At 43.1% G+C, this 24,567-nt stretch overlaps 1 protein-coding gene across 4 annotated transcripts in view; it reads right to left on the bottom strand.

The window, feature by feature from the left end:
• Positions 1–24,567, bottom strand: part of MAK (male germ cell associated kinase) — a 41,383-nt gene that overhangs the window by 5,212 nt on the left and 11,604 nt on the right. For 2 of the 4 annotated variants that reach the window (XM_082847897.1, XM_082847898.1), the window contains exons 5-11: positions 24,122–24,254; positions 19,319–19,490; positions 18,161–18,328; positions 14,207–14,518; positions 10,340–10,512; positions 8,192–8,340; positions 3,939–4,070 (exon numbers count right to left, since the gene is read on the bottom strand). In XM_082847897.1, coding sequence (XP_082704023.1) covers positions 3,939–4,070; positions 8,192–8,340; positions 10,340–10,512; positions 14,207–14,518; positions 18,161–18,328; positions 19,319–19,490; positions 24,122–24,254 — 1,239 coding nt within the window. Of the gene's footprint in view, positions 1–2,184; positions 2,260–3,938; positions 4,071–8,191; positions 8,341–10,339; positions 10,513–14,206; positions 14,519–18,160; positions 18,329–19,318; positions 19,491–24,121; positions 24,255–24,567 lie in introns of all 4 variants that reach the window. The other 2 variants (XM_082847896.1, XM_082847899.1) reach the window with 2 other exon arrangements.

The raw sequence follows: 24,567 nt of genomic DNA, 5'->3' as shown, positions 1-24,567 counted from the left end.
TGTTGTAGGGATTGAATGAGATGAATGCAAAGCACTTAGCATAGGCTCTGCTGTCCAACACGTGTCAGCTGTCACCATCCTCATCGCTATTAGTGAATGATCAATCTGGGGGGAAATGTAAAGGCAGGAGACCAGTCAGGCGGGCACTGCTGTAGCTGAAGTGAGAGAGGAAGTAAGAGGGTCTGAACTTAGACCGTCATGGAGGGATGGAGGAGGGAACCAGCAGGTGTATGGGGTGGGAGGGGTGGGAAAGAGAGTAACATAAACCCCTAAGTCTGTAGCGTGGGTGACTGAGAACAGGATACAGGGGAAGAGTCAGGTGTGGGGTAAAGACCTGGTGCCCGTGGGAGATTCAAGTCACAGAGGTCCAGCAGGCCTGGAGATCTGGAATGATCGGGGCATGGCGGTGACGACGCCATGGGCTTGGAGGAGCCAGCCCAGAGAGACTGTGGGATGTGCAAAGACCCAGAACAGAACAGAACCCGGGGAACAGAGCACTAAGGGGGAGAAAAGAAAAGGACCCTGCTGGGGAGAGGGTGGAGAGGTAGACGGTAGGAATAGGGTCTGGAAGCTCCAGAGAAGACAGCGTGTGACGAGGAAGGAGCAGCAAATAAGGCAGAGGTCTGGTGGGGTTGGCACCGCCCTGGGATTTGGCCGCTAGCAGGACAGGCCGCGGCAGGAGCTCTTTCAGCGGCCCGAGGCAAGCTGAGGACAGACTGCAGTGAGCTGAGGGGTAAAGTGGCAATCAGAGGAAAAATGAATGTAACTTCTCTTTTAAGGAGCCTGGCTACACCAGAAAAGGGACAGGTTTGTCAGTGAGAAGGTGAATCAGGGCTCTGACCGCCTTGGTGGTTTCAAAGAACCGTTCATCTGGCAGCTACGACTGAAGCCTATTTTCACATGGTGTCATTTGACCACAGGCTGGACTCTGCCTTCCTGTGTCCCTGACGTCTGTCACGGTGCTGTGCATAGCAGGCGCTCAATAAGTGTTTGCTCCTGGACCAACACATGTCAAACGGCAGTGTTATTTATCAGACCCTAAAGGTCGCCACGCAGTAAACACGTTATCAGTTCCTACGATTTTAACACTGCTGAATTTTGCGTAGGCATTGCTGCCTCATTTGTCCTTTCTTTTCGCCTTGAGGTACTCGTTCTAATTCACGAATCAGAAGACTTCAGAAGACTTTTTGAAAGTTCAAGGCAGTAATCCCATTCAGTAGCAGCCTGAGAACATATCTCCCGGGACATCCATGGCAATCCAGTGGTTAAGACTCTGCACTTCCAATGCAGGGGGCGCGGGTTCGATCCCTGGTCAGGGAACTAAGATCCCACGTGCCACGTGGCATGGCCAAAATAAAAAAGATCTCTCCCACCCTCATCCCCATCATCAGAGCAAACACTTATTAAATGCTTATTGTGTGACAAAAATCCTAGGGGTGGTCATATAATAATGCCTCGGTCAGTATTATTTCCTCTGTCTTACAGGTGGGGAAACTGACTTAGAGGACCCAAGTAACTTGTCCAAGATCACAAGGCTAGTGAGTGACTGAACAGGGACACGTCAGGCTCTAAAACCCATGCACTGATCAGTTACAGGATGCTTCTTCCTATTGGAGGAAGAAGTTGCTAAGGGAAAATGCATAGAAAATTAAGTCTTCTTAAATTATTTTGGCTTTTCATTTGAAGTACCTTGTGAGCTGCAAATTTTTAGGTTGGAGCCAATAGTTAGCACTGTTTAAACCACTGACAGCAAAATTCTAGGAAATCCATCATCTCTGTGAATTTGGTTAACTTTTTCTTTTAAATGATGGTTCATGCTCAGAAATGAGTCTCAGAACTTAAAAAAAAAATTTCCAGGAATATTGATTATAAAATTAGAAAATATTCTTTTAATTATTTTTAGTAGATTTGCTTGATTTCTTAAACTTGTCATAATTAATTTAAGAAGACAAGCATAGAGCCTTTTGAGAGCTAATTACTCTTAGAATTCCAACTACCGAAGAAAGAGGTTCTTGGTGGTGTGGACACTTCTGTCTGCTCGAGTCCTGATCTGACCCCTAAAAGCAGGTGACCTTGGCCTTCGTAGTAGCCTTTTATGACAAGATTTGGGGTCGCTGTTGAGAAGAAAATTGGACAGGAGATTCAAAGAACTAATTGTACTCATCTACAAGGCCCAGAAATTACCTTGTGAGTCCTGTAATTTTTCAGGAAAACTTTCATTGCATGATAGTTTTTCAATTGGTTTAATTATGCTTTCTTCTAAAGAGAAGGCAGATGGAAGGAAAGAATGAACAATAAGGAGAATGTTATAGGAAAAGCAGAGAAAAAATGGATTCCATGATTAATGAAAAGATGCAGAAAGAAACCTTAAAGTGTTTCTCCGAGAGAATGTTCTCGGTGCTGTCTCAGCTTTGATTTGATGTCAGTCATATATTTCCCCGAGACTCAAAGTTGTGCAGCTGTCATTTCACCTGATTGTATTTAACCACTTGGTTCAGTGAATATTATTTTTAAATAACTGAGAAAAAATTAGCAAATTGCAGTGCCACAGCACTGTTAAATGGATACAATACCCGGAGCGTTTGATGTCCCATCAGAACACCTCAGGAGACTCCTCAGTTGCTACACAGTGACCCTCAAACTCTTCTGATCCAATACCACCTACATCTTTTTTAAGAAAGAACTCTCTACCTCTTCAGACACTTTAAGCTGATATCTAAAATGTTTCCTCGTAAGTTTTACAGTTGCAAAGGATTTAACTTCTGGCATACTGTAATTAGAGACATTTAAAAATAAAACTATTACATCTCTCTTTTAAATATAATCAGTGGAATCTAAATACCATAGTGATTTTATGCTCACCAGTACTGACTTAAGAAATACATGACCACATGGGACTTCCCTGGTGGTCCAGTGGTTAAGACTCTGCCCTCCTACTGCAGGGGGCACTGTTTGATCCCCGGTTCGGGAACTAAGATCGCACATGCCGCGTGGTAAGGCCAAAAAAAAAAAAAAAAGAAATACATGACCACAGTCCTTTTTAACAGGTAGAAATTTCACATGAATCCCTTTTCTCTCTAAAATTTTATTTTCATTCACATGTCAGCTCCCAGATTTTATCTGAGTATAATTTTAAAGTCTTTAAATTAACAGTCAAAAAATGTGTATAGATTGAAACCTTTAAAAAAATTTCTTATAACCAACCATAAGTATATTAAAATACTTTTCTCTGGATTAAGTTAATTATAGTTAGAATGATTCGTTGTATATAATTTATCAAAAAAGATGAATATTATAGAATTTGATTATTAAAAGTGAAAAGTCAGATTTTTTTTTTGGAAATTCATCTCTTGATGAGAAAGATGGGACCTTTTTCAAGTGGTTCATGTATCCATCAATAAATATTACTTATTGCTAAAATCAGACAGGATTCAGCTTCATTTTTTTTTTTTTTTTAAAGATGGGAAGCAAGGAGAAATCTTGTAAATGCATAGTAGGGAATGAAAGGTGTTTTGTTACAGCTCTGTTACTATAGTCTTTGAACACTATTCAGAGTTACAGATCAAATATCACATAGTGATCTCATAAAAAATGATTTTCAAAAAAATTTTCATTTTATATTGGAGTACAGTTGATTTACAGTGTTGTGTTATTTTCACAAATGATTTTTAATTATCTATTAGCTATAACTCAATTAGGTTCTCCTTCAGTTTTTTAAAAGCTAAGAACTGGAAACCACTTGACTTAAAAAGGATTTATTTGTTCCCCAATCATCAGAGTTACTCACTTTCTCAACACTGACACCAATATATCAAACTAGTCCTTTGACTGGCACCCCACCTATTTTTACACTTTGGGGAAAAGGGAAACATTTAAAAGTAAAAATCCGCAGAAGGAAAACAGTGTAAGTTCATACTTTAAATGTAGTCTTGCCTTACCTGCATTACTCCCTTTGAAAGCAAGTTCTGCCCCCGTGGGTCCCAGCGACTTAGGAAATAGCTGGCTATTCCAGGTGTATGGGTTCGTATCCTTCCCACTGGCTGTCAAGGACACGTTCTTGGGGTTTACACCTTAGAAGAACAAAACAGCCATTTCAAAGGTTAGAGTGCGATCATACACTTGAAGGAAAAATATATGTTCAAACTAGACTAGAAAAAACGCGAGGGAATGGAAATAAATTTTGGCTACACTGTAGCAAATACTTGCTTTTTGATGGACCCTCACATGATCCTCAGCCCTAAATACAATAACCTGGAATCCTCACGGTGTCTTTTAGAAACGTTAAGTTATTTTCTGTAATACAAGTAATGATAAACATTGGACATTTCTTGCTAAATGTCTCTTTTTTTTTTTTTTTTTTTTTTTTGCGGTACGTGGGCCTCTCACTGTTGTGGCCTCTCCCGCTGCAGAGCACAGGCTCCGGATGCGCAGGCTCAGCGGCCATGGCTCACGGGCCCAGCCGCTCCACGGCATGTGGGATCTTCCCGGACCGGGGCACGAACCCGTGTCCCCTGCATCGGCAGGCGGACTCTCAACCACTGCGCCGCCAGGGAAGCCCTAAATGTCTCTTAAAATTTGAGGTGGCACAAAAATTTTCTTCCAAAAGATATTTCCATGTCATACACTTCTTTTGAGTGTTTGCTCTGGGCCAGACCCTTGAGGAACAATTGGGGTAGCTGGGGAAAACAGACGTGCGGCCAAGAACCCAGGGGGACTGAGGAGTTCGGAAGTGCATGTAGAGATCCATGTGTGAAGCTTATCTGCACATCGGATCTAGTAAAATATAAGCAGCTAGTTGTTTATGATTTTCTGAAATCTGTGAAATGTGGACTCGGCCTTGGACCTTGGTCCCAGTGGTCAAAGGGTGTTTTTTTTTTTTTTGCGGTATGCGGGCCTCTCACTGTTGTGGCCTCTCCCGTTGCAGAGCACCGGCTCGGGACACGCAGGCTCAGCGGCCATGGCTCACGGGCCCAGCCGCTACGCGGCATGTGGGATCTTCCCGGACCGGGGCACGAACCCGTGTCCCCTGCATCGGCAGGCGGACTCTTAACCACTGCGCCACCAGGGAAGCCCAAAGGGTGTTGTTTTAACCTAGTTTTAAGAGATGTGAGAACTTCCTGAACTTGCTTTCTTTTGACTGATAATTAAATTGGGCTCAGCTTAGCAGACGCCAGAGACATCACACTGTCTAAGCCTCTGGGTCATACACGTAGAGTTCTCTTTAGTGTAGAAAACATCCGTACCGAGGACTGCTAATAATGTAGAGAGAGGGTCAGTCCCTGTTTCAAGGGAGCTTTGACTTTTCCCAAAGTGAACTCCTTGGCAGGGTTTCACATTTATGAGACATATAATAACATTCCTTGTTTTAAAGCCAGAAACAAGCCTGGTTGTTCCGAACCAAGCCGCAAAGTTACCTGTCATCAGTTCTCTAAGGAAACACTCCATCAGGTAGATCATTTCCCTTTATTATAGGATATTGCTCTTTATGGATTTTGGTTTCTAATAAAATAGCTACAAATAGAACTATAATAGACAATTCCCTGACAATAAAGAAGATGCACTAGGTAGCAATTACTCAGGTTAAAAACATCTTAACACACACACACACACACACACACACACACACACACAAGATATTTACCCCCAAAGAAGGTGCAAGGTCAGGGGAGAAAACTACAAATCTCTTTAGGTGAATATTTTTTATAAATACAGTTCAACAAAGAATGGGCCCTGAATGCTTAAATTATTTTAATACGATTAGCCTTGCGATATCCCTAGTCTTTTTTGTTTTTCAGTAAATACATACTACACTGTCGAAAATAATTGCTTTAACTCTTTGTCTGTTAAAAGATTTCAATTTTCTTGGAAATAGACAATATCTGGAATTTTAAAACATGTATTAGTTTACAAGCTTTTCTGGGGTACCTTCTATAACCAAACACCGTTAAAGAGAAGCAAAAATTAATACACTATCATCCTGTCCCCTCAAAGGATATTAAAAAGTCAGTCAGCAAATATTTACTGAGCACCTACCACGTGCCAGGCAGTGTGTGTGGCACTGGAGAAAAAGTGGTGAACAAAGTAGACTGGTTTCTGCCCTTGTGGCTCTTATAATCTACTCTAGTGAGAAGGGAGACGAACAGTTATAATTAGGTGAGTAATTAGCAGTGTGCAAATTATGCAGAAGAATCTGGTGCTGAGGCTGCAACAAACAGAAGCCACAAAGCCAGTCTTCTAAAAAGGTAACTTTAAGCTGGAATGTGAGTCATGATAAGGACTTGGTAGGAGTTGGAGAGGTGTGTTCCTGGGAGAGGCGTCAGTGTGGGCAGTGGACCTGGGAAGGGGAAGAACTCAGAGTCCTCGGCAAGGATGGAGCAGGGACAGGGCGTGGCCCAGAGTGAGGCTGGAGAGGGGAGCAGGCAGCGGATCACAGGGGAGTTCGTGGGTCTCGCTAAGAAACTTAAAACGCAGTAGGCGAGGCACATATACAAATGACACAGGACGTTGGATACACTGGGTGGAAGGAAGGACCGTAAGTGATAACGGGACTCGAGAAGGATCCACAGAACAGGGTTTCAAAAATGCTGGGGCCGGGAGGGAGAGCAGAGGGCACCGCCGAGATCGTTAGCACCTCCACTGTATACTCTATTTGCAACAACTACCTTGTGATAATTAAGTACCCAAGGCTTACGGGGCGAGCTGATGGATGACTGCAGTCCCATCGTTAAGTAACAGAAAACAGAATCTCAGAGTCGTGCTCCAGTACACAGCCGGTCAGTAGCAGGTCAATAACTATGACTCTTGCGTCCCTCTCCCTGAAGGCCAGTGTCACAGATCTGCCAATGTCAGGCTTTCCTGAAATTATATGGTACATTTCTAGAGCTCCCATGATCCTAAAAGTTGATGCTTAATAAGACCTTAATACTTGGCTTTATGGTAAAAAAAAAAAAAAAAGGAAGGCCCCCCAAAGATAATACTCTTTGTTATTCCTGAGGATATTCAGTGAATTAACTACAGACCATAAATAAATGTCAAGGATCACTTCTTTGCATTTCTGTCCTCTGCACTTGCTGGATCACGATAGGTGCTCAGTAAATGTTTGTCCAAGTGACTGAACTGAGCTCAGTTCTCGTTTCAGATCTCACCCAGCTCCAGAGGGGCCACATCTTTGAGACCAAACACGCCAAAATAGGGTACAGTCAGGCTCAGGTTTAGATTTCAAACAGTTCGTTCTAATTTTGAGTCTGTTTCTTAGGCTTCAATTACAGTCATGCTTCTGACCCAGAGTAATTAGTAGAATTTGTTAGATCTTTCTGGTGAAAAAGGAAATGATCAGATGGGTCTCAGGTGCCCTGAAATGCGTTCCTGAAAACCGCATGAGGGGAGCAGAACTGGGAAAACAGGTGTCTGCTAAAAATTTTACAATACCCTCTCCCACCACCAGAGGGCGCACTTCTACAGCGAAGATGAAGCACTGATTTTATTTTAGTGAAATGAATTCAATTTTCTTTCTTTTTTAAACAGGGAAAAGTGTCCCCCATGAATCTGTGTTCTGGAAGCTTTATTTACACCCCCACTTTTGCGGTCAGATCAGAACTTCCTCGTGGTTTCAGCACCGAAACTTACTAACCAACTGGTGTCTTTGCACCTTTCAAAAGTGCACCCTCTCTTACGGTCTTAATTCCCACTCCTCTCACCGTCCTAGGGAACAAGGCATCACCCTCTCTATCCAGACGTGTGCAGTGGCCTCTTGACCAGTCTCCTTGGGCCCCTCTCCCAGTCCCCTACCCTTTTTGAGCCCCTAGCGTGGTCTACCTAGCAGCCAGAAGGATCTTTTAAAAACACAAATCAGATCATTTAGGAAACAGTATTACTAAAATTCTGCCTCTTATAAGAACTGGTAATGGGAGTGCAGAATTGTTTGCATACAGTTTACAGAAGGCATAGCTTTGGTGGGGGAGGGTGGTATTTTCTGAAGCATCCTCACCATCTTGATTGGTGGCTGCCAGGCATTTCCTGAGCAGACTTCACAGAGGTAGGAGGTCCAGAAACATCCCGGCGACAGGCTGAGCCCGCAAAGAGCGCTATGATTGTATTTCACTGGTGCCCTTTCTTCAGAGATTCAAAGACCCTGGAGCGTGACCTATTAACTATTCTAGTTACCAGGAAACATTTTATTTTCTCTGCTTACCTGGAAGGTATCTTGATTGTTTCAAATAGTACTGTTTAGCTGTTGAAGCAGTTGACAATTCAGAATCAGACTTTAGGGAAATAGCAGGGGGTAAGTTCTTGTTTTCCTCTGTTGAGTGGTTGGGGCCTGCAGGTACTGACTCTGGAAGCCTTGAAAGTCAACATAAAGTAGCATCACTGGGTGAAGAACGGGAAGATGACGGCTGCTATGCTCTCGCCCACCCTCCGCCCATCTTTCCAAACCAGTCAGTGGTTTCCATCAGAGACCTTCTGCTGATAGGAGCATTAAATGACAGCCCCTCTCCCCGAGTAGATATCGGGCAGTGCGTAGAATCCTTCCTAATACTGGACAGTATGAGGCAGAAAGCTTTGTAACTAAGCAGCAGGTTGCCTGTGTGCAGTATGTTTCCATTTTTCCTGCGACTGCTGCAGCTGTGGATTTGTGATGTGGGAAGGTGGCATGTTGGAAGGGAAGAGAATCACAGCCATCTCCAGCTGGCTACTCCAGCAGTGTGTAACCACTAAGGTTGTTAGAACACGGTTCAGGCTGGGCTAAGAGAACTGAAGTGGGGAAGTGTTAGGAAAGTCCCCAAACAGAATTTCCAAAGAGCCTAATGACATACAGAGACATCACGCATTTGTTGAGATGTGCCTGTTCCCCAGAAGGCAGAATCGACTCGGGCGGTGGCGAGCGCCTGGCGGGGTGCCTGGCGGGGTGCCTCTGTCCCCCAGTGCCCGGCCTCCTACGGCCCCAGTTCTGTGTAGGAACGGAGGCCTTCCGGCATCCAGGCTTAGCTCTGTCTAGTTCCCGAGGCCATCTGACCGAGCGGCAGCCTTCGCTGCCAGAGGATGGGGCTGCGATTGGTTTTGCTGCCTGTCGCTCTGTGTGCAGCCCTGCACCACGACCTTCTCTCCCACCTGTGACCGGGCCTCTTCCCGTGCAGAGGCCTGGCCCCCCTGGCCAGCTCTCGTCACCTGTCTGACCCCAGGCCTCCGCGGTTCCCCCCGGGAAAGTCCTGCTTACCACGTCAACCCTCTGAGGGATGGACACTGCTGTGATTGGCCCTTTGGACTGCTGGCCGCCACTTTGGGGTGGCCCTGGGCACAGGGAGCCCCCTTCATTAGAAACAGCCCTACTCATTTCCGGCCACTGTGTTTACACCCTGCTTTCCAACACAGGCTAAAATACCCTATTTCTAAATGCCGGGTTTTCCCCTTAAGAGAAACACATATAGGACCAGGAAGGGTGAAGAGCCAGTCTTCTGATCTGTCCCTTTGGTTAGCACCTCAACGCTTGTTACACCCTCATGCCCGGCAAGATTGGAAGTGGCTGAGAGGTGTGACTTTCTCACTTAAAAGTGGAAGGGGGATTAAGCAGGTTTATTCTGTTTCTTCTCAAGTTTGGGGATTTTAGGGAGGAGTAGCTGTGGAACTTGGGGATCTGGAAATTGACTGACTGGGAATTATCTCCCCACGGAAAGTCTTCATCTACCTTCAGAGGTATGTGTTCTCCAAAGTGAAGGCTTCTGCGCCGTACAGTGCCAAACAGCTATGAGAGAAATTTCCCTGACTCCTGCGTCATCTTTTCTCCCTGTTCCTCTTCTGTTCCAAGGCGGGGCAGGGACAAGGAAAATATTTTCCCAAAATATTCACCAAAATTTCACCCATCTTCACCTCAGAGTTGAATAACGCACTCATGATGATGCCAACTGAAAAGGGATTGCTAGAGATACCAAGCTTCCAGGAAAAGTTCAGAAAATGATCAAAAAAGTTGAGAACAGCAAGCAAGTAAATGATTAACTCTGAACACCACCACCAGAGGAGGCCATTACCTTTGTAGACTGTGCTTTGCTGTCTGAGAAGAGGCATGTGGATTCCAAATGGGAATTATGGGGATCATAATTGAACAGGGGACACGAAAAACTGAACTAGAACTCCCTCTACACACGCTCAGCCACTGGTGCCGGGCATTGTCACTGTGAGGGACTCGGAGTCTTACTTTTTCAGAGGTGAGCACAGAGGTCTGGATTTGACAGGAGAAACAACATTAAGTTGCTTCTTGTCTTCTAACACGTACACTCATTTATACGTAATGAGTCAAGTTGATGCCTGATGAAAACATATTTTCCCGAGAAATGTGAAATCTTACCAAGATGGAGAATCTGTTTTCCTCGTTTCTTTGAAAACACGCATGCTTGGCTTCTTGGACTGGGAGACCCCGAAGTCACATTCCTCAAACTCTTCCCAGCCGTCTTCAACCTTGAACACAGGCTGACCCCAACGCCTCCTGGCACCTTTATGGCCCAGAGTGCCATTTGGCTTCTGTGGTGGGAAACCGGTGTCATCTTTAATCGGGTGCTGAATGCCTTTTATGTGCAAGCTATTATATTTGAGGCTAAGAGTCCCCATCCTCAAGGAGCTTTCCATACAGTGAAGGAGATAACATATATACACATTTAAAAGTATTAAGGAAAATAGGTAGCGCATGCTAAAAATATGATAGGAAATTGAGAGAGGACAAATCTCTGTGAACTTGGGTTGGGGGAGACTTGAATACGTAGGATCAGAATTGACTCTTCGTTGAAGTGTAATCTGGAAACCTGCCACGTGTGGCTGTGTCTCTTTGGGCAAATGACTTAACTTTTCAAAGCCTTAGTTTCCTTCTCCTTAAATGGCGACATACAGTATTTATGTAATTTAGTGTTTTCGGATTTGATAGTAAAATGCATCGAAAGTTTTTAGGATAGGGCCTGGCACATAAGCGTTACTGTAGGTTAGGTATTATTGTTGTGGTTGTTATTCTAGAGTTTGGAAGAGGAGATGCGTAGAGTACGGCTTTTTAATAGGAGAGTGCCAGAGTGTGTTCCACGGGGAAAGGGCGGACTGCGTTTACTGAAGCAGATGGTTCGTGCTGGAGGGAGGACAGGGTTGTAAAGACAGGCCGATGCTATATGATGAAGGGCCTTCATTGTATGCCTGGGACATCGCAGCTGTCCTATGGGCAGTGGAGAACACTGGATGTTTTTGAGATTAAGAAGTGATGTGATAAAGGCAGCATTCGAGAAAGGTCCTGCTCCTCAGATAGGAGGCCTTTGCAGTTAACAGTGGCACGCGGTAACAAGAGCCACGGATTCATAGTGGTTGGAATGCGCAGGAAAGAATACATTTGCTGTTAACAAGAAATAAAAGGTCTGGACTTTTTTCTGTCTCTCCGAACTGAGGTCAAGGAGAGTATAGCAGACACTGCTTCCTCGCTAAGATCTTGTTCAGGGCAGCAATATGCCCACGTAAAAGATCTGCAATGCCAGCCTCCCTTGCAGCTCTGTGTAGCCATGGGACACGACCTAGCCGGTGAGTTGTAAGTGCAAGTCTGTTGGGAGGGGCTTCCACGAGAAACAGCTCAGGCTCTGCCGGCCTGGGCCAGTGTCTTCCACTCTTCGCCCTTCTGGAAGGCAGACGCACGCCCGAGGAGCAGCAGCCAGCTGTGGCCACAGGGCCGAGAGCCGCGTGCTGAGGAGGGTGGCAGGGCAGGAAGACAGAGCAGTCTGGCTCCTTGTATGAGCTGCACCAGCCCTGGCTTACCCACCACCCACCTTCTCGCTGTGAGAGGAAACAACCCCTTGTGGTTTAAGCCACCGTGGTCAGGTTCTGTCGTAAGTCACTGAATGTAATCCTGTTGGACACAGAGAAGGAAAGGCAGGCATGGCTTTAAAAATGTGAGCCTGACTGTCTCCGAATGGTAGCTCTGTTAACAAAAATAAGGAATGAGGAAGAAGACCTGGTCTGGGGCAGACCGTGGGGTGGTTTGGGGGCATATAAACTGAAAAATCCAAAAGGCAATGGGAAATTGGGGAATTTGGAAGCAAGGTCATCAAATACAGCGGTGTTTGAAGTAAGAAGATGCTTAAAGAATGGATATGCCATTGCTTGAAGCTGATGGTGCCACAGTGATGGATGATGAACAAAAAGTGGTATTTGCCAACTTCTCTTACACTCTTGTTTCTTGGTCAGAGAGAATGAGCTCCAGACTAAGGAGAATAAGAAGGTCTAAAGCCCCAGGTGAGCAGAGTTAATGAAAAGTCACACTTGGCTGAGGCCGAGACTCTTATTATTTCATTTGAACTGTGTGTTAGGGTCCTGCTGAACAATGCCAGTAACATCAAGTCGTCTCATGTCTAAGAAGATTGGAAAGGGATAAATACTAATTATTTTTATAAAGTAGAAGGTGGATTTTTGCAAACTCCACATTAATAAGTTTGGTACCAGACGAGGGCAAAGATTCTAACAGCAGTTATTAAAGAGAAAGTTTTTGAGCCCTAAGGAGAAAAGGTGGTAGATAACACAGACCACCATTTTTCATAAAAAGCAGACAACGAATGCATGTACTCTATATGGCCTTCAGCAAAGGAGGTGACAGGGTCTTCTTTCATGCTATCAAAGAAATGAAGTAATGAAAGGACAACAAAGGAGCATCAGTACTGTCATGGGCTGAATGTTTATGTCCCACCAAAATTTATACCCCAACTCCGATGGGTTGGTATTTGGAGATGGGGCTTTGGGAGGTAACTGGGGATGAGATGAGGTCATGAGGGTGGGACCCTCATGGTGGGATTAGTGCCCTTAGAAGAAGAGAATCCAGGGAGCTGCTTTCTCTCTCTGCCATGTGGACAAAGCAAGAAGGTGCTGTCTGCAAATCAGGAGGAGGGCCCCACCAGGAATCAAGTTGGCTGGCACCTTGATCTTGGACTTCCCAACCTCCAGAAGTGTGAGAAAGTAAATTTTTGTTATTTAAGCCACCCAGTCTGTGGTATTTTCTTATGGCAGCCTGAGCAGACTGAGACAAGCACATAATTCAATAATCTGACCAAGAGTACTGATTAATGGGTCAGTATCCGTCTAGAAGAAGGTTCTAGTGGCTTGCTATCCCAAGGGCACATTGCTATTCTGTTCATCCTGAAGGTACAGGAGGAAGAAAATGAACAACCATTCCATAGCTGGTGACAAGCTGGGCAGAATGGTTAAACTGAGAAGACAAAATAGGGTTCAAAAATACGTATTAGAAATGTGAGAGGTAAAAGTAAGGTCTTCCAAGTTGAATCCTGGAGATCAAATGCACAATGAGAGGTATAGAGTATGTGACTGAACAGAAGCATTTGTACAAAACAGACCTGGGAATTGTAGCTAACAGAATGCTCAATCCCAACTCCGCAGCTCATTAGCCATCTAAAAATTGCGGGCTAGTTTATTGGGTACTTTAACTTGGTGAATGCATAAGAGAGGGCGGGAGGGTGTTGCATAGTGCATGGCACTTAGTAGCTATTTAGTAATGTTAACTTCCTTTCCTTCCCTCCCAGTGCGAGTCAGCATTTTATGGGCCTTCCAAGAAAAAAAAAAAAAGTAGTCCTTGATGGCATGAGTGAACACAGGTTCTGGAATGTTGGCGGTGGTTCACCCTGTTGCATGTTTCCTACCTACTGTCTGCCTCTGGTTCTGGCAGGGGAAACAGGAGGGTGAGGGGACTCAAAGGCTCCTTCAGACACAGGAACCGAGGGTCACTCAGTCATCGGTGAATGACATCCCTGTGGAGTACGTGAAGGAACCGAGGGTGTTTCTCTTAGAGAAAGGGGCAGATAATGTAAGGGCGATTTTCAAATATCTGAAAGGCTGCCTCTCTGGAAGAGTGATTAACTTCTATTAAAAGCTACAGAAATCAGATTTGAGCTCAGTATGCGGAAGAACTTTCTAGTAGTCACAATTGCCCCAAAGATAATGTGGACTCCTCAAGACCCTGGAGGTGGTTCAAAAACAGTGTGGACAATTATTCATTCATTCATTCAACAGATATTTGTTGAGAATTTACCATGTGCCAGACACTGTTTTGGGTTCTGGGTCTGTATTGAGAAACGAAAACAGACGGACATCTTTTATATCTTCCCCAACGTGTTTAGAATGCCTAGAGACAAAATCCTAATGGAACCAAACCATCGCATCTAAAGTGTCATTATGGGCTACTTACGGTTGGCATGTTTTTGACGATACTTGGAAATAGCGTTGGCGGCTGTTTCTGTTGATTCTGCTGCTTGGGCGGTTGCTGGACACCCGTGTTCTGTGGCGGCTGGATGGACTGCAGTGGCTGGTGGCTGTTTTTCGGCTGGGGCTGTCCGGCGGTCTGGTCACTTATGTCTGGCAGAGGCTTAGGTTCTAGGTCAACTACAGGTGGCTTTGACTCTAATGGTTGCACATGCTTATTTAAAGTCTGTTTCGGTTCCAGATGATGTGAGGAAGGGCCTAATACTTGACCGACTTGAAAATATGGGTGTTTCAATGCCTAAAGAAGCATGGAAATAACAAATGGAAAAAGGTTTCACCTAAATTTATTGCATATAAACTCTTGTCCAGTGCTGGGCTAGGCATATATCACTAGTCTAGGTAAGTTTCAGAGATTTAGAAAGCATCCAGTTTTCCCCTTATGTGATGACTTTAAAAAGATACCCAGAAAAAAAAATGATTTGAGAAGAAAATTTCATTAAAAAAAATGAAAAAGTACATATTAGTAGAAAGAATGTATAACTCACTTGTAATTTTAACATCCAGTCCAGGCAACTGTTCTTGTAAAGACTCCGTATAGAACACAAAGTCTAGCTTATAAGCAGTGGCTGAATTTGAGGGATTAACCCAAACTAAAACACTAGATACTGATAATGTTTTAGACTCCATAAAGGCATTAAGAAATGAGTTAAGAAAGCCTTCTATGTAGTTTATTTTAAATGATTAACTCTAACATCATATAAAATTCAGGGTTATTTTTAGCCTAACTGTAAGTACGTGTCTACTAGCAATAAAAAAAATTCTAAGAAATTGAAATAAGCTTTAACACTATAACAGCAAAGAGAAAGTACTTATGGGAATAAACTATACAAGTACTAGTAAAAATGGTCACTGAGTTTTCACTAGATCAGTCATCAAATCACTGTTACTGCATGGAAGTGGGGGGTAGGGGACAGAGCTGGTGACCATCTGGGTGACACAGGCTAGAGCAGTGGTTCTCAACTGGGAGACGTTTTTCTTATTGTCACAACTCGGGGGCTGGGAGGCGCTCCGGGCATCTAGGCACGCTGTCGGGGATGCTGCTTAAAATCCTACGATGAACAGGACAGCCTCCCCACAGCAAAGAATTGGCGGGTCAAAAATGTCAGAAGTACCGAGGTTGGTGAAAACTCGTCTGGAGAGTGTCTGAAGCTCTCTGTGCAGCTCAGCTGTGAATACAGGTCCCCTTATCAGTACTGCATGTCTGCGTGGGGAGGGAAGTTCCCAGTTCTGCTGTTTTGTGTGTGTGTGTATCGGGGAAGGGGCTGCCCCTTAAGATAATGAAGCCCTGTTCCCCTGCACCGCCTGCCCTAAGCCAGTACCCGCCTACGTGGAGGCGTAGCCCTGACCCACAGTTAACTTCTCAGGCGTGCAGGGGCAGATTTTAGATGGACAGAGGCAACTCCTGTAACTTAACCTCTCCCTGTCTCCCTGCTTCCACTAAAAAGCAGGGCAATGAAATAGTAAACGAAGAGGTGAAGGGCAGGGAGGTGTATATTTTGGCAGAGGTAGAAAAAGCGTTTCTTCTAAGTTTCCCCTTAGAAACTTCGTTGTGTCCCCTACCACACCTGATGTGTGTGTTAACTACATGGACATTGCTAAGTGGAACTCAACAACTGTAGACGATTTAAATACATCAGTACCTGACACATAGAAGGCACTCAGGTTCTGGATTAAGTAGCCCCATTAATTAGTATGTCACTGTTCCTAAGTCAATAATGTACATTTTGGAGCTAGAAGCTTTATGAATGTTTTGTAATTCCAGGGCTTCATCTGTAACTTCTCCTCTTTAAGATACCAGCTACCATCCTTAAAGAAACAGAGGATCTTTAAAAAATAATAACTTCTTTTTTCCTGTTTGTTAAGGGAATATTGATTGAATAGAATAAGGAATGTATAGAAAGTTCTCAAGAAGAAAGTAAAATCATCTCGAAAGCCAACACCAGGAGAAAAGTACTGCTCACATTTTGATGTTTCTCTTTTCAGAACTTCTTTCTAGTCTTTCAGATACATACACACATATATAGAGAGATTTTACCTTACACAGACTTGCAGCTTCTGCAACTGTACGTACCTCATGCCAGTACCCCACTGTTGTAATTACTATCACTTTACAGATTATTTTAACGTCTGATAGGGCAAGCTGTCTAACCCTACCGCTGTGCTCTGATTACTCATTACTGTTCAAACCTGTCTTGGCTATTCTTTCCTATTTGTTCTTCCAGTTGACCTTTAGAAAATATCGTCTCAAGTTAAATTTTTTAAAAGCCAAATAATTATTTGGTTTATTTCAATCCTCAATTTATATTTAAATGACAATAAGAATACCATAAAGCCTGTTAACGACTTTTTAAGTTAAGCCCTTTGCAGATAAAACCATGGCGTTTTTAAGACCATGAGACAGGATTCGTCTGTAGGTGTTGAGGGTATAGTCACAAAGGAGCCAAGCATGGGTATCACACTCTGCCCTCTTGTGGGAGCCGGAGACGGAGCATTACTCCAGTCCTGTGGAGGGATGATGCTGCCGTGTCGAGGGAACCCGAGTCCTCTACACGGTAGGAGAGCGTCGGAAAGTCTACCAGGTTGTCTAACTGAAGGGATGCTCTTTTATTACCTGTGACAAGTTTCTTCCTAATTAGCTTGTCACGTGCCTGAATTTTTTTTTTGACTTTTACTTTCTTCTTTATTCTTTTAAACTATGAAATGAACACAAGCTCATCATAAACATTTGGAGTCATACACAAAATACAAACTATCCTGTGCAAATCAGGTCAGCATTTTTCTAATTCTAAATCTGATTTTTTGTTATTTCGTAGTTGTCTTTCTAGCCCATTTCCCACCATTCCCCCATTCCCATTCATCCTCCAGTTCTGCCACTGCCTCCACATTTAGAGCTCTATCACTTTGCCAGAGAAAGAAGGGAAAGGAAGATGCTAGATGGAAAAAAAGTGTGAGCAAATTCCAACATTTTTAATGCCTAGTGTAAATGCCATTTCCTTTGCAAATTCTTCCTTAAATTTTACCACCATCCTTCCTCTGGGTGGAAGGATCATCCCTATGCATCTCTCTGTTAACTGTCTCTAAATTATCAAAGCCCTCTGTTCCCCAAAAAAGCGTGGTAGAAAATTGAGTACTTGCAGAATGTTCCACCAGGCCAGGAAAGGGGTCGTATATTCATATCTGAAATTCCAACCACCTAACATACTACCAGGCACTTAGTTTCTTAGTTTGTGCTCAGTAAATATTGAAAGAATAGTGATTTCAAAACTTCCTTGAAAGGTTATTGAAGTGGACATTCATTCTCTGTCCAGAATCCATTGTGCCTTCATAGCCAACCACTTATTTCGTTTGGTGGTGGTGGAGGGATCGTTTTTCTCCTAGTGTACGTCATCTAAGTGGAATAGTAAATCCAAATGCCTCTACCCCCACCTCAAAAGCCAGAGAAATACAGCTTTTTTCCCCCAGACAGTTATCCTCACCGTTTAGTTTTCTAAGGCTCTTGTGGCTTAAACAACAGAAATGTATTTTGTCACCATCCTGGAGGCTAGAAGTCAGAGATCAAAGTGTCGACATGCCTGAATTTTTACCATTAGAGATTAATTCCTTTCAACCTCAACCTCCACAGGGTTCCTCATTTGAACCACAAAACAGAAAATCATTGGAGTGGCTATTTCTGCAATTCTCCCAAGAATCTTACATGCCTAGAAGTTAAATCATAACATACACTGGATGCCTTAAGCTTTAGGGCTTAATTCTCTTGGTAAAACTCTGGTTGAAAATAGACTTGTCTTTGTAAAGAAAAATATCCCCGATATTGTAAAACCTCAAATTAAAAAAACAAACAAACCCCCACACACAACTATACCAGGGAGATCTGTCTTACCTGGCTTGCTGTTGGTCGTTTCTTTGGATTCCAACTCAACATTTCAGTCATAAGCTGAATAGCTTCACTACTGGCATTGGGAATAAGAGTTTTTAAGTTTATAGGAACAGACTGAGGAAAGCGGAAATTCATAGAGGATGCAAGCTGGTACCCTTCAGGCCAGTCACTCTGTTTAAGGAATATATAAGTGGGGGAGGGGAGGCAATAAGTAATTTGTTTTTAATGATCAATTTAAAACAGAGTAATAATATAAAAATCACTTGTGTATGAAAATTTTAATGTTGACTCATATAAATAAATGTGAAAATGAAATACCAGACCACATACACAATTCAGTGCTATAAACAGTATAGAAAGAACAGTGAGTTGAGAATTAGGGAAAAAATGAGAAAGCACTTTCATAAATTTCAAAATGTTAAACTCTGGTCTTTTGGATCTCGATGGTGATGATGGTACCCAGGTGGCTCTGAACAAGTAAGGACAAGCGATGTACAAAGACACTGATTATTACAAAGATCCTCATTGTATGTTATACATTGCATCCAATGTCAAAAACTGCACATAGCTGGGAAATGAGTTACGTTAAAGCTTTAATAGCTGCGTTAACTTGACTCATGTTAACTACGAGGCACACGCTCATTTAATTCAGGTGTAATTATACAAACTTAAACTTATTAAATAAGTGCATCTCAGAAAGTGAAGTCTAGCTGAGTGCAATAGTTAATTGAAAAGTACTCAGTTCAAGAAATTAAATATCCATGGCAGAGGTATATAAATGTAAACAAGAAAAGGTTAAGAGAAGAAAATCCAGGACACCTGGCATTAATGCGTTGATCCCAATGGACATTCACAGAACAAGTAGGAAAGAGGCTAAGCATGTAGTCATCGGCTGGTCATCAGACCAAAGTTAAATACATAGAATTCTAAATATAGAGAAATTTCCCTTAAGTTCTTAAAGAAAGGTAAGCCCCTTTTTTCTACAGTCTGGTGGGATTCTGGCTTCTTGCAGCCCTCATCCCATCCCAATACAAAAAAAGACTGATGATAAGAAAATAAACCCTTAAAGCGTCAGCCTTTTTGAAAATGAAAATATCAGCTAGCTGCCCCCAAGTTACAAATAATCAAAAGTTACAACAACTTAAGGACAAAAGTACTTACTTTTTTGGGAGTCCCTAAAACTTGGCAAATCTTAAAGATTTCATCGACCTCACTTGTCCCTGGGAAAAGTGGTCTTAACGTGTATAGTTCAGCCATTATACTCCCAACAGCCCACATGTCAATGGGAGAGCTATAAACTGAAGATCTTAATAAAACTTCAGGAGCACGATACCTATGAAAATAGAACACAAAACAAAACAGGCCATTGTGCTTGTAGTTTCAGAGGTGGAATGGCAGTAGGATGTTGTTTGGTCAGGCATTTCAATCGAGAACCAGGTATTAACTGCCTTCTGTGTATCAGGCATCTCTCTGCACAATGTGTTGGGTTTATATTGACTAGCACACATTTTTCCTGACCACAAGCAAGTAGTGGAGCTCAAGACAACTATAAACGAAATGTCCAAGTGGCCTAAGACAGGGACTCCAACAAATAACTGTGGAAATGCTATATAATACATTAAGAAAAGGCGGAGAAGCTCTGAATGGAAGCAGATACGTTCTGAATGGGAGCAGTCGTATAATTTTACAACGCATTAAATCCTGATATATTCACATGAAGGATCGAAAACAAAAGATTGACAAAGATTATCCCTGAGTAGTGGGCTTTCTCCCATCTTTTTTTAAAAAAATTATTTTACTGAAGTATAGTTGATTTACAATGTTGTGTTAATTTCTGCCGTACAGCAAAGCGATTCAGTTATGCATATATATACATTCTTTTTTGTAGACTTTTCCATTATGGTTTATCACAGGATATCGCATATAGTTCCCTGTGCTTGTTTATCCATCCTTCTTTTGGCTTATCTGTTTGAAAGTGCTGATTCCTCAATTGACTCAATTTCCTTAATTGATGATATTTCTAATTAGAAAAATACTCTATTTATAAGGCAAAGGTAGCTGGTGGAGGATAGTCTCAATTTTTTTTCCATGTTGAAATGCATAAACGTTTCAGCCTAAATGCTTTGCAGTGTTGTCCTTTGGCTTCCACTCAGAGTAGCTTTCTTTGACAGCTTTGAGATATAATTCACATAACATACAGTACATCCATTTAAAAGCATACAGTTCAGTGGCTTTAAGTATATTCACAAGAGTTGTGCATCCGTCATCACAATCAACTTTAGAACATTTTCATCACCCCCAAAAGAACCCCCACACCTCTCCAATAGCCCTGCGCTCCCATTTCTCTAATCTACTGTCTATCTGTGGATTTACCTGTTCTGTCACTTCACATCAATGGAACCATACACTGTCTGGTCCTTTGTGACTGGCTTCTTTCACTGAACATGTTTCCAAGGTTTATCCATGTTGTAGCATATATCAGTACTTCTTTCTGTTTATTGCTGAATAATATTCCACAGTATGGCTAGACCACATTTTGTTTATCCATTCATCAGCTGATGGACATTTGGGGTTTTCCCACTTTTTGGTTATTATGAGTAATGTTGCTGTGAACATTCGTATACAAGTTTTTGTGTGGACGTATGTTTTCATTTCTCTTGGGTATATACCTAGGTGTGGGATTTTGCTGGATCACATGGTAACTATATGTTTAACCACTGAGGAGCTGCCAGGCTGTTTTGTACCATTTTCCACTCCCACCAGCAAAGGAGGGTTCTAGTTCCTCCACATCCTTGCCAACACTTTTTATTATGTTTTGATATTTTTAGGAGACGAAATTGTTTTGAATGTTTTGCCAAATTTAGATACTGAAAACAAGTATTCTCAATTTCATTCCATTTCAGTATAGAATCTAAATTTACCCAGTTGAAAATAGAAGCTCCTTAAAAAGATTCTTCCCTGCAAGAGGAGATTTTCCAATTCTAATTATACATTTAAAAAAGATAAAACTAGGGCTTCCCTGGTGGCGCAGTGGTTGAGAGTCCGCCTGCCGATGCAGGGGACACGGGCTCCTGCCCCGGTCCGGGAGGATCCCACATGCCGCGGAGCGGCTGGGCCCGTGGGCCATGGCCGCTGAGCCTGCGCGTCCGGAGCCTGTGCTCCGCAGCGGGAGAGGCCACAGCAGTGAGAGGCCCGCGTACCGCAAAAAAAAAAAAAAAACCAAAAAACAAACAAAAAAGATAAAACTAGTACACTTTGAGCTCTTACTTAATTTGTTCAGTTCCTCCTTTGCTTTTGTAGGGATAAATATCATTATCTTCCTGTTTGCAAACTTCATTTTCAATAATTGCAGTTTCCCATAAACTTCAGAAGCTTTGGGGTTTTGGCATCCATTTATCAAAAATTCTGAATGGAGATTTCCAAGTGATTTGAAACAAAATGCAACCAAAATATGAAGGGATTATTTACAAGAAAAGCTAGATACCACTGTAAATCATTTAAATTGACTTACAAAGTAGTTTTTCAAAGGCTCAAACAATTCTAAACTTCGAATGACAGACGGCAGAGAGAGAACGCACACACGGCCATGCTGCCGCCGTTCTTGTAGTCAGCATCAGGAGCGTCACAGAAATCCTGCGGTGCAGCTACCCTCTGCGTGTATGTGTAATGTGTAAATTCTGACAACTGCAGCTTATTTTGATCGGTAGAATGCAAATTTAGCAGCTTATTTGGATGCAGTTACAAAATAGATATGCATCTTAACCAATCCAAATAAATGTCTGCTTTCTGGGTTTCTTACTTTAGCAAGAATACTGTTTTTGTGATGCTAGGCTTCACTAAAACTTGTTGTATTACCACGGCAAAAATAAGTTTATTTTCAAAGGTTTTAACTGAAGTTAAATAGCATTCATAGCAATGTCAGACATTTCACTTTTCAAGGAATGAGCTTCCAAAAGCTTCACTTTGATTCTCTGAATTGTGATGAAAAAAATCAAATGATTATTAGAAATCAGGTAACTGATTTTTCTCTTCGAAGCCAGTTGGAAGGCACTCATTTAAAAGTGACATTGTTAATTAGCCATGTGTTGAAGTGTGAACTTGGTTTATGGGTCTCTCGCGACACCAGATCGGACCAGGGAGGAATCAGGAAGCATACAGCGGAGGTCGATCAGACGTGTCCCAGCTTGTTTTAACGAAACTGTTGATAACCGAGACTGTCCGCCGCAAACCGGGACATATTGTCACTCTTTCCAGGCTCTGTCCTCAGACTTCTTTTCTTCTCTAACCACACTCAGTCCCTTAGTGACCTCACCAACCCTGTAATTTTTAACACTGAGGTGTCCCAAGTTTACGTCTCCAGCCCAGCCCTGCTCCCTGAACCCCAGGTTACAGGTCCCACCGCCTACCGTGACATCTCCCCGTGGTTGTCTCAGAGGCACCCCTCAACCCGAAACACAACTGCGCCTCCCCCCACGAGCTCCACAGCAGCCCCGTCTCCGTCAGGGCTGACTCCAGCCCTCTGGCTGCTCATGGAAAAGACCCTGAAGTCTCTGACTCCTTCATCTTATTCCCCACATCTGCTTCAGCAGGAAATCACATCTGCTCTGTTTTAAAACACACCCAGCATCTTACACCTGTCACCACCTCCATGGCCACCAGATCCAAATCACTGTCATTTTCTGCCCAAGATAGTGTAACAGCCTCCTCCTTGGTCTCCCTGCTTCTGCCTCTGCTCCTCTAGACCCTTTTCAGGACGGCAGCTCAGAGCCCTCCAGGGGCCCCCTGGTTCTCTCCGATGAGCATGACACCCCAGTCCTTACATCCGGCCACCCCACAAACGCTCTGACCTCATTTCCCACTCCCACCCTCCTTATTCACTCTGCTCTTTGCAGAGTCCACGGTGGCACTCCTGTCCGTAGGCCTTTGCGCTCAGCATTTTCTCTGCCTGAAAGCCTCTTGCCTCCCAGCATCTCCCCAGCCCGGCATCAGTGAGACCGCCTGTTGAAAACAGCAACATACCCCTTCCCTCCCCTGTCTCTTCCAATCCCCTGTCCCTTTCCAGACTTTATTTTTCCGTATAATAATATGTAGAGATGTACATGTATCACTATCTGATACTCAAATATTCTTAATTGTTTTTATTGGAATACAATATACGTACAGAAAAATGCACATGTCCTAAGAGTACAGCTTGCTGAATTTTCACAGTTAGAACATACCCACGGGCCGCACCCAGACCAAGGAACTGCGTGTTACCAGCTCCGCAGAGGGCCCCTCCTCTGCGCTCTTCCAGTCACTACTGCCCCTACCCCGACCACGTAACCGCTATCCTGACTTTTAACAGGTTCGTTCTATTTTTGTACTTTATATAAATGGAAGCACATAATATGTGCTCTTTTTCTGTTTGGCCTCTTGCTCACAACATTGTGTCTGTGAGATTCATCATATTGTTTACGTAGTTGTAGGCCTTTCATTCTCTTTGCTGTGAAGTAGTCCACTGGGTGAATATCTATGCCTCTGGTGATGGACATTTGGGTGGTGTGCAAGATGGGACTGTTACGTGCTCGTGATGAACGTGTGTATGTCTCTCTGTTGGTAACTCAGGACATTCTTTATTTGTTTATGTATTGGCTGCCGTGTAAGCAGCATGAGGCAGAGATTCTTTTCTGTTTAGTTCACGTCTGTGTTCCCAGTGCCTAAAATAGTATCCAGCACATAACGGGTTCAATAAATGTTTGTTGAATGAATGAATGGATGCGTGAAATCCTTTTTCCTTCCCTTTTCATTTATCACAAGAGTCATGAGGCAATCCTTCTCTCTCTCCAAAGAATACAAAAAAAAATTCAGTTCTACATTTTGCTTTAAATACTTGATATGGAACCTCCAGAAAGATGTGTAACGATCTACTGTAGGAAAGCGTCAACAGAGACATATGCCTCTGGACCGTTGCTAAAAACTACTCACCATCTGGTGGATACATAATCAGTATACGGTGGCTGTGACCTTAATTCTCTTGCCAGTCCAAAGTCGGCAATTTTCACAAGTTCTGGGCCCATACAAAGCAAGTTTTCTGGTTTCATATCCCTATGAAAAAAGCCTTGGTAATGTAGAGAGGAAAAACAATAATAAGTCATCGTATCTAGACATATTTGACTTACTAACAAGATAGCTGAGCCTCTCTGTTCTAATTAGGAAGGTGAGCTTAGGAAAAAAATAAACCATATTTATTGTCTACACAGTGATGGGAGGTGGGGACCCTGCTTTCAAAATAATTTGGCGAGGAAGTTCATACAGTATATATGGCCATTAAAAATAAATATCCACATGTATTTCTATTTGTGGATCCTGTGAGTTCAGGCACTGGGTTAGATACTGCCACATTACGATTATCTCCGCTAATTTGAACAACA

The sequence above is a fragment of the Leucopleurus acutus genome (assembly GCF_964270905.1).
Source record: "Leucopleurus acutus genome assembly, chromosome: 10".
Taxonomy (NCBI): domain Eukaryota; kingdom Metazoa; phylum Chordata; class Mammalia; order Artiodactyla; family Delphinidae; genus Leucopleurus; species Leucopleurus acutus.
The sequence above is the reverse complement of the archived record's forward strand: the minus strand, read 5'-3'. Positions and strand labels throughout refer to the sequence as shown.